Raw genomic sequence first — 10321 nt, 5'->3', positions numbered from 1 at the left:
TGTCGTTTGACACATCTGCATTGCGTTTCGACAAGCATATGCTTGACATTCACATGGAGTTGCCAGAATGTTATTTTTAATGAATGTCAACTTCGGTATGCGTGGTTTTATATTTACCGGGATCGGGATCGGTGTTCAGAGTTTCTCTCTCCTGAGAGAGTAATTAGAGTTGCGCTATTTTTAATTTTGTAACAAGCGTACTTTTTGTTCACAAAAGGTACGAATTGACATACACGTACGAAAACAAAAATTAGATTTTTTTATTATTCGTGAATACATTTACGCTTAAATCATAATATATATTATTTATGCAAATAACTGGTATAAATATTGGCCAATATTTCTCGATAATTTCATTTGAAGTAGAATTTTAGGTACCTTTTCGTACTTTTTTGTTCCTACCTGTGGTAATGTTTCCCAACACAATTCACAATTTACCACTGAGAGAGAGAGAAACTCTCAACACCGATCCCGATCCCGACAAATATAAAACCACGCTATCAAGGTATATTTTATAAGATAGCCACATCAGCACAGCCGATTTTAATAAAAAATTTCAAATATGAAGTAATTTTAAACCAAAGAAAAGAAAAACGCTTTGTAGTATGTTTACATTGTACCGGATTTCGTTAACCCAGTGGGTTTCAATTGTCAATTCCATTGTATACTTGTTATATAAATCCTCATGGAGTAGGTTAACCCTACAAAAAGTACTAATGTAAATGCCGTTTTAAATTAAGTGGATAATTCTGGATGAATTTCTGTAAAAAAATTTATGACAAGGTTTGTTTTTGCAAACTATTTTTGACAAATCATTGTACTACAACGCATGGTAATTAATATAAGGTAGAATATCTTTTGTCGACAATTAAAAATACACCTCAGAATAAATAGCAACAAATGCCATGAGTCGTTCTATTTACTTGACATATTTAAACTATTTAATTAAAAATCGGGAGAATTAATGGAATATCAGGCTTTTTCCCCAATATCGAATTGAAAATATATCATTGCTACAGATTCATCCCACAAATCTTAAATTTTAAATGCAAAATGCATATTTTTCAACAACTTATTTTAACCCTTTGTGGCCCAATGTTGCCCACAGGCAACAAAATATTTTAGAGCTTATATTTAATATGCTGCTAGTAGATATATATTCTTTGGCTTTCATATGTCAAGATCTGATTATGGACGACACATTTCGCAAGAAAAATCTAAAAAAATCTAATTTTTGGTGAAGTTATGAGCTTTTTAAAATAGAGAAGAGGGCAAATAATGTGTACAGTACTAATTTGTGTATACAGTCCAAATTATTTAAATCGCTTCGTATTCGAAATGTACGAATTCTGCCGTCAGAATTATTTTTCGATTCTTGTAAAACAGAATATAGAGAAGAATTAAAAAAATTTTTTCGTCGATTTTGCATTTGGTTTTCTTGATATTGGGCTTTTATTATTCAGAAAGAATGTACTGTATCTCCCGAGTGCATAGATGTAGCGATTTTGTGAACAGAAAATTGATCTATTATTACGCAAAAAAATTCGGGGCTCAAAGGGTTAAAATATTTTCTTTATATTTCGAAATATTACACATTTTTTTCCATGGTACAATTATAAAAGGTAACAGCAAATCCCAGCTGATTTGATTCCAACGTAATACTAGTGTTAATATGAATTTGACAAATTATGTTTTTAAAAATAACCCAACAGGAAAATTGGGAGCGCATACAATTTGAAATTGTTCTTTATTTATGTGCTCCCGTATTCAATTTACTCAATCTGCCTGCTGGGAAAGTTTGAGGAAGCAAATCTTTCTTGAAGGAATATCTCGCTATTCCCAGCATTGTCATATGTGTTACACATATATATGGCAATGGCTGAATTAAAGGAAAGATGTGGAAGCGATAGAAATATTAATTTGATAGATTTTCATTCATGTTTTTCAATTTTTTTTTTGAGGATTCGAAAATATTCCATTTTCAAAATAAAAATAATTTGATGATAACTTGTTTGTTTGTTTACATTTTTCTGTCAAATGAGTTGACACTAGTAGAACTTACAACAACAAATTTCCATGTGGTTGTTGTATCGTTTTTTGTACAACAACACTTGCTGTTACCTTTTATTATTATACCATGATTTTTTTCAAGCTTTTTGTGTATGGTTTAGACAAAACAGCTACTACAAGAAAAATTTTTAATTTGATATAGTTGTTTGTTATAATAAATTGCTGATGCGGCTACCTTCTTAGGTCTACCTTGGTTGGAATTATCATTCCATGGCCTATAAATAAGGTCACCAGCAGATTATCGATACCTCTCAAGTTTTCTGTCAAAATGCATTACTGTGAATTGACTTCCATTTTGAAAACGTAAACAAAGTCGAAATTTTTGACATTAGATTTGAGAAAAAACACCTGTTTTCCGATTTCGATTGCTATCCTTATTAATAGATCTTGTATCATTCTTTCGGGAAAAGAAAAAACTAGCGAACCTCAGGGTTCCAGCTGAGGTTCAATGTACAACTGCTACCGGTAGACCGATGCAAATTCGACTAAAAATTTGATTTTTTTGTTATTGGTCTGTTCCAGTACTTTTTCAATAGTAATGCTAGTAAAAGGGAAAATTTTTCAAATCGCTCTCAGAGTACAAAATAATTTGAAAAGTTCGGGAACGCAAATCTAGTAAATATGCCAAAATTAGATGGCAATACTTCAAAATCCTGTTAACATTTTTACTAGGCCAAATTTCTCAAGTAAAAATGTTTATAAAGAGAACGCCATTTTGTATTGTGCTCTCTTAAATTTGATTCAATATTTTACTAGTTTTGTGGTTGCAAAACTCAAAACTTGTAAAATGAGTAGATTCTTTTAGGTTCCGGAACGGACCTTTTATAAATGTGTTGTGTTCGTGTTCTTGACATTTCAATACAAAAAAGTCGATTAGTCGGAAGTCGATTTACTTATCCCTTTTTTATGTCTTTTTTGTGTCATGGCCTATAAATAAGGTCACCAAGATAGCAATCGAAATCGGAAAACAGCTGTTTTTTCTCAAGTCTAATGTCAAAAATTTCGACTTTGTTTACGTTTTCATAATGGAAGTCAATTCACAATAATGCATTTTGACAGCAAACTTGAGAGGTATCGATAATCAGCTGGTCTCCCTTGGTGACCTTATTTATAGGCCATGTTTTGTGTCTTTGCGCTCTTTCGTTCTCTTTGTGCATTTTCATTTTATTCATTTTAAGCCGGCATATTGCGAAGTGCATACCCGTTATTTTTTTCGCGAACGAAGAAGGGCGTATTTATTTTCTTATCTAATCGAAAAGAATATTTAAAGTACGAACTTTTCCGGTTGAGTGCATGTTGTATTCGCAACAACAAGAAATTTTAAAAATATGCATCTACTTCTGTTCTATTTTTTTTTCAGTTCTGCCTACCACAATGAAAAGTGCAAATCACCATTTATTGGTAGGTTTGTTGTTGTTGGCTGTGGGGTTATGCGATGCAATCGATCAGAAGCGCCCCCACTATCGTAAAAGTTTCATTAACCCTTATCCGAGATTTCGTGAATTTGTAGACGGGGGAAATCCCGGTGAACCTCTTTTCCTAACTCCCCTAATTAACAACGGATCTATACCGAAATCAGTTATACAGGAAAAAGCCAAAGTTGTGGGATCCCAATATCATGGCGTGGAAAGCTATGCTGGGTTCTTAACAGTGAATCCCAGTTTTAACTCGAACATGTTCTTCTGGTACTTCCCAGCTGAAAATGATTCTGCTTATGCTCCTGTAGTTTTGTGGCTTCAAGGTGGTCCCGGTGCCTCATCCTTATTCGGTCTGTTCACGGAGAATGGTCCATTCGAGTTTGATGAACATGGCAAATTGCAGAAACGGAACTACACCTGGAGTAGAACCCACAACTTGATATTTATTGATAATCCTGTGGGAACTGGTTTCTCATTTACCGACCGTGACGAGGGTTATGCTAAAAATGAGAAAGATGTCGGTCACAATCTACACGAAGCCATGCAACAATTGTATCAACTATTCGAGTGGAGTCAAGATTCCGGATTTTGGATAACAGGAGAATCGTATGCTGGAAAATACGTACCCGCATTGGCCTATCACATTCATAAGGTTCAAAACTCCATTGATACCCGTGTTCACATACCGCTGAAGGGTGTAGCAATTGGCAATGGTCTTTCCGATCCGATTCATCAACTCAAATATGGTGATTATTTGTATCAACTTGGCTTAATCGATGACCATGGATTGAAAGAATTCCATAATGCCGAGGCGGCTGGAGTTAAATGTATTGAAAAACACGATATGGATTGTGCTTTTGACATCTTTGATAATCTTCTGAACGGCGATATGGTCAATGGCTCGTTATTCAGCAATCTGACCGGCTTTAATTACTACTATAACTATTTGCATACAAAGGGTGATAATTACGGTCAAATCATGGGTGATTTTATACAATCAAGCACCACAAGACGTTCCATACATGTCGGCAATTTGACATTCCACGATTTGGATACCCAAAACAAAGTGGAATTGTTCTTGAAACGTGATGTCATGGACACAGTAGCACCTTGGATTGCAGAGCTTTTAAATTATTACACCGTTTGTATTTATAACGGACAGTTGGATATCATTGTGGCATATCCATTGACTCGTAACTATTTAAATCATTTGAAATTCAAAGACGCCGATCTGTACAAAGTGGCGAAGCGTGAAATATGGCGTGTTGACGATGAAATTGCCGGTTATGTTAAACATGCTGGACATTTGGTTGAGATCATGGTACGCAATGCAGGACATATGGCACCGACCGACCAACCCAAATGGTTATTCTGGATGATTGATCATTTAACTCATTACAAGAAGATTGCATAAATTGTATGTAATACAATGTAAATATGCACTTACACAATATCTATTATCTCGTTTTGTTTTTTTATCTCATTTTATTTTTCTTCTAAAATGTAAATATTTTTTATGTAAAAGAAATATATTCACTAGCATATGTGTATGTACCTACATTGGAATAAATAAAAAATTGTTAAAAATGTGTGTTAATTTTGAAGGGATTTGGTGGATTTAAAAATTAAGAGTTTTGTTATATATATACATACATATATAAGTATCAAGATGTAAACAAATGATCGGGTAAAACTTTTTATTCAAGTATATTATTCTGAATAATACAAACAAAATGTCCTTTCGCTATTATATTGATTTATTTATCGCTTCAGTCGGCTGTGAGAGAACAGCAGCATAGAACAAAATTGATAACTTACAACAATTGGGCTGTTCCCGTACTGCAATAATCTACCACTTTTTACTACGATAACGAATTTTCCTTTATTGTAAAATCTAGTAGATTCTTGCAGTACGGGAACAGACCAATGACGTTTTATACAGAAGACATTTTTTGGGAAGCTTCTCCATAAATTAATCTGCAATGAGTATTGCTGTCGATTCGATTGTAAAATGTGAACAGGAACTCCGAAATCAAGATGATAATGTTATACAAAAATAATCGTATTCTGAGAACTTTTTGCTAGGACATTTTTGACCCATTGTTAATCAAAAATCCCCAACTGCTGACAATTCAGTTAGAACATTTGGACCAAATATTTAAAAACACTATAAACGGACGATTTTATGTTATAGTATCCAGACAGTTAACAAAATATTTATCAAGGATATTTAATTCTCACAATGTATCAATAATTCCGAAAATACCTTCAAATACCACGAAATAAGTAATCCATTATTAACCCTACGGTCAATAACCGGGTACATTTGTACCTTTTTTTGAATAAAAATGTTATACAATTTTTAATAAGGGAGTTATTTGCATCAAACATTGAGGAATCATTCTTGAGGTAATTTCACATATATATAATTTTTACAATTTTTTGAAGTTATTACCTACGTAGATCAATAAGCGTGGTACATTTGTACCCATCCGGAAATGGAGTTGTAATGCATTAAAATATTGGATTATCGTCCGGTTTTTTGTTTTAAATTAATCTATATGGATCTGATATACATGTAGGATCTCAAATTTATATATATATATATATATATATATATTACAATAATATATATTTAAATCCATGCTTAAATGATAATATATCTAAAACAATCATAGTAAATTCGTTATAGCTTTCGAATGGATTAAGCTTTTATAATTTATACCAAAGGAAAACCAATGTAGTTTCTGACTTCCACGAGTCGCCCTGATGGCCCCAACTTGTCTAGGTGTTCCCCAACGCCTCTGCAGAGACCCATTCGAAAGTTATAACGAATTTACTATGATTGTTTTAGATAGATTATCATTTAAGAATGGATTTAAATATATATTATTTTAATGTATATATAATTTCGAGTTCCTACATCCAGATCAGATCCGTATAGAATAATTTAGAACAAAAAAAATCACGATATTCGAATTTTTTAATGAATTACAGAGCTATCTTTGGATGGGTACAAATGTACCACGGTTATTGATCTACGTATAATTTTTTGATTATTGACCGTAGGGTTAAGAAAATAAATTCACTAAATGTTCATTTGAAGCATATAGTTTAATAATAAACTTTAGATTATAAATAAATATAACACATGAATAAGTAATATTCATTACTTTTCCTTTATTTCTTGTGTCATTATATTCTCTAAGCCTTTAAAGCCTCGAGCAACAAAAAATTGCTCAGCTGAATCGTCTCGACTAGATCTGGGTTTAACACGTTTCACTTTTTCATAGAATCGCTGAATGTCTTTCTCCATTCTAGGCACATCGCCGTTATCCCACACTTTAACTACAAGATTTGCCTGAGGAGCAGACATAATCAGAGCAAAACGCAAGACATCGTAACATAGATTAACAATAGACTCTTGATCCAAAATGCGTACACCTGTAGCATTTGGCGCCATATCGGACAGTACACAATTGACTTTTCTACCATTTAGGGCTTTTGTCAGTTGTTGTTTACTTTCCTCTTTGGTAAAATCCATTCCACCAAATATTGTAGCTCCCTACCGAAATCGAATTGAATTAATTCAAAAAATCATTATTCTATAGGTATCTATTACATACCGGAACACTGTGAAAATGCAGTAAATCCATACTGAAAACAGCACCCTTTGGTTTCTTCTCCATGCGCCCATTCGCATTACATTTTTCTACTGCTACTTGCGTCCAGCTACCTGGTGCGGCACCACAATCTATTACACAATCGCCTGGTTTTATAATATTGTATTTTTCGTCGATTTCCAACAGCTTGAAAGCACTGCGGCAACGATAATTCATCATTTTAGCCTTTTCCACATAAGGATCGGCCAATTGCCGGGTAAGCCATTCCTGTGAACTCTTACTTCGACCCTTTAAATTTTTGGGAATCTGTTTGGCACATAGTCTGGTGCATGTGGTTAACGTTCTTCTGATAATCATGGTCACTGTCATCTTGTTCCACTGGCCATTGACTGTTGTCCCTTGTGTTCAGTCCAGCCAGCAAGGGTAGTTAAAAAGTACAATGCCGTTTCTAAAGTTTTAACGGCGTTGTGGAATTTGACGAAATTGAGTCAAAACGTAGCTGATAAAAGCCAGAATCAAAATAAACACCGATTAGGATCAGTGTCTCTAAGGTCGAAAATCGGGCCGAATAGGGGAATCAAAACAAATCGACCGATTAGGCTTGCTCGACTCGACAACAATATCAGCTGTTAAGGGGATCAAACAGCTGATCGAGGACAAACCTCGTGTTTACGAATGAGAATCAAAACAAACGAGAGGAGGACCAACCAACAGCTGATCACAATTTGAACAGTTGATCAGCTGTTTGCAGTTCCGGAACGAACTAGTTCATTGAATGACACTTCGTTTTGTTATTCACTATAACATGATAACTTATTGTTCTATGGACTATAAAATAAGAGAATTTACGTTCTCGTTTACACCGTACTGGATTTAACTAAAATGATTTAATTAAATAGTATAATAAGTAGTAAACTAAGTTTGAAATTGTTCAGTAGGGGAACATAATTACATTAGTCTTGATTTAGATTAGACGAGTTTACTTGCGGCAATTTTTGTCGTTCTCTTTTGAACTTGCTCCATGCGTCTATACAAGGCAATTCGGTTTCGAAAATATTTCTTTTTTCATTTGATGTCAATAGTTTTTTCACATTTAAATAAATATAAAATGTCAACAAATACGAAACACACAAAACGAATTGCCAGAAAATTGTCGGTACGAGCAATTTTTTTCCATTTCTATTCCCCTTGCCCCTCTCTCCTACAAACAAAGACTTGCCGCAAGTAAACTCGCCTAATCTAAATCAAGACTTACATAAAATCACACATATAGATATTTTTAATATATTGTTACGAATATAAATTTAGATTTAAGTTACTTTAGATGAATTCCGTTAATTTAAGAATTTGAATTGTAACGTAAATTTCTACTACGCAGTTTATTTGAATAACTTCACAACAACAACTACTGTATAGATTTTTCTACATCCTTCCATTTCCTCTTTCATTGTCTATTTTTTTTGTTGACGTACAATTCTTGTTAAACGTCATCATTGATGATCGCTTAATTCCTCTTTCTTTGTTACCCCCTCACCTGTATATGTGTTGTTGTTATTGTTTACTCAATGTAAGTTTGTATGTGTTGTTGTTATTGTTTACTCAATGTAAGTTTGTATGTGTGTTTGTTGCATTGGTAGATTGTTCGTGATCTAGGTGTTACCAGATCGTCTAGAAACTTCTGTAGCGACAGACAGGGCTCATATAAATAGAGGAAATGGAAAGGCAGTTAGTCAGTTGTGAATCAGATCGCGAATTGAAACCGTCGAGTAAAGTAAAGTGCAAAGTAAAGTTGTGTGAATAAAATCATTGTAATAATCGTAATCCGAAAGAACCTGCGTTTTATTTGGTACGAATTGTATCGGGAAATAAAACAACGTCTACACGGGATTTAGTAAAACCCAAGAACGTAACAATTGGTGTCGGAAGTGAGATTACGATAATACTACGATGAAGTTTAAGGATCTACGAGTGGAAGACTTGAAGAAGGAGCTCAATAAATTGGAATTGTCCTCTACTGGCAACAAAGCTGAGCTACAAAAACGTCTGTTGGATGAGTTCGAACGCCGTGGTATGAACATCGATACATATGAGTTTGACAGTAAGGATGAAGTGGATTTATCGGAAATGGGCGAATCCAACGGTGGGGAAATCTCGTCAGTAGCTGCCAGGGTTGACGATCTCAGAGACATGCTGGCTAAAATGTTTGAGGAAAATTCCAGAAGGAGCGAAGAGAATTCCAGAAAGTTAGAAGAAAACACGAGACGAATGTTCGAAGAGAATGCCAGAAAGTTAGATGAAAATTCGAGAATAATGAACGAGAAACTCGAGAGCATTACAGAAGTTATTGGAAGGAGAGTGGAAACCGTGGAGGTCCAGATTAAAGAGTTGGATAAGAAAGTGCAGTCGGTTGACGAGAAGATTCTGTCTGTGGATGAGAAATTTCTGGTCCACGACCACAGGTTTACTAATCTGGAGAAGAAAATGTCGGAACTGGAAATTAAGGGTGGTCCGGTGCGAGTTCCTGATACCACACTAAAAATCAAACCTCCTGTATTCGACGGCTCTACGTCATTCAATGTTTTCAAGTTACAGTTCGAGACAGTGGCTTCTAGAAATTCGTGGAACGACAGCGACAAAGCGGTTGCACTACTTCTGGCATTGAAGGGCAGTGCTGCTGATGTTATACAGAGCATTCCTGTCGCTTCTAGGAACAACTATGAAGATGTTATTGCTGCACTGGAACGTAAGTACGGTGGCGAACATAAACAAAACATCTACCTTATGGAATTAAGGGGAAGAGTGCAGAGGGCAAACGAGACGTTGCAAGACTTTGCAGCTGAGGTGGAACGTTTGGTGCTAATGGCGTATCCAGGAGAGAATCACCCATTGGTGGACCGTATTAAAATCGAAACCTTTGTGAATGGCATACGTGACCCTGAGATTAAATGTGCAACATTTGCGTCACCAAAAGCGTCATTTGCCCTTGCCCAAGAGACGGCAAGAATAATTGTTAAGCCCCAGACCCACAAGATTCGCCAACTGGAGACCGAAGGTTGCGAACCCAAATCTCTTGTTAACTCGAACAAAGTTAGTAGGGATGACTAAGCCCAGGGTTAGATGTTACAACTGCGATAAAGCAGGTCATATTGCGCGCGAATGCAGAGCTAAGCGCAAACGATCCAGGTCATCGTCACCACCTCCAACGAAAGA

General features: G+C 35.1%; 2 protein-coding genes across 2 annotated transcripts; one reads left to right on the top strand and one right to left on the bottom strand.

Annotated features, from left to right (window-relative positions):
• Positions 1–3444: 3444 nt before the first annotated feature.
• Positions 3445–4913, top strand: LOC133328494 (venom serine carboxypeptidase-like). The gene has a single exon (XM_061537059.1). It carries the CDS (start codon positions 3445–3447, stop codon positions 4900–4902), a length of 1458 nt encoding a protein of 485 aa, XP_061393043.1. The 3' UTR covers positions 4903–4913.
• A 1744-nt stretch (positions 4914–6657) lies between these two features.
• On the bottom strand, positions 6658–7468 carry LOC133328493 (rRNA methyltransferase 2, mitochondrial-like). Its single transcript, XM_061537058.1, has 2 exons — positions 7115–7468; positions 6658–7053 (listed from the first exon to the last, which is right to left on the bottom strand). Exons 1-2 carry the CDS (start codon positions 7466–7468, stop codon positions 6658–6660), a joined length of 750 nt encoding a protein of 249 aa, XP_061393042.1.
• Positions 7469–10321: the final 2853 nt, after the last annotated feature.

Source organism: Musca vetustissima, unplaced genomic scaffold (genome assembly GCF_032173495.1).
Source record: "Musca vetustissima isolate MV318-11 ecotype Yass unplaced genomic scaffold, APGP_CSIRO_Mvet_v1 utg11016, whole genome shotgun sequence".
NCBI classification, from domain to species: Eukaryota; Metazoa; Arthropoda; class Insecta; order Diptera; family Muscidae; genus Musca; species Musca vetustissima.
This window is presented reverse-complemented; position numbering and strand designations above follow the sequence as displayed.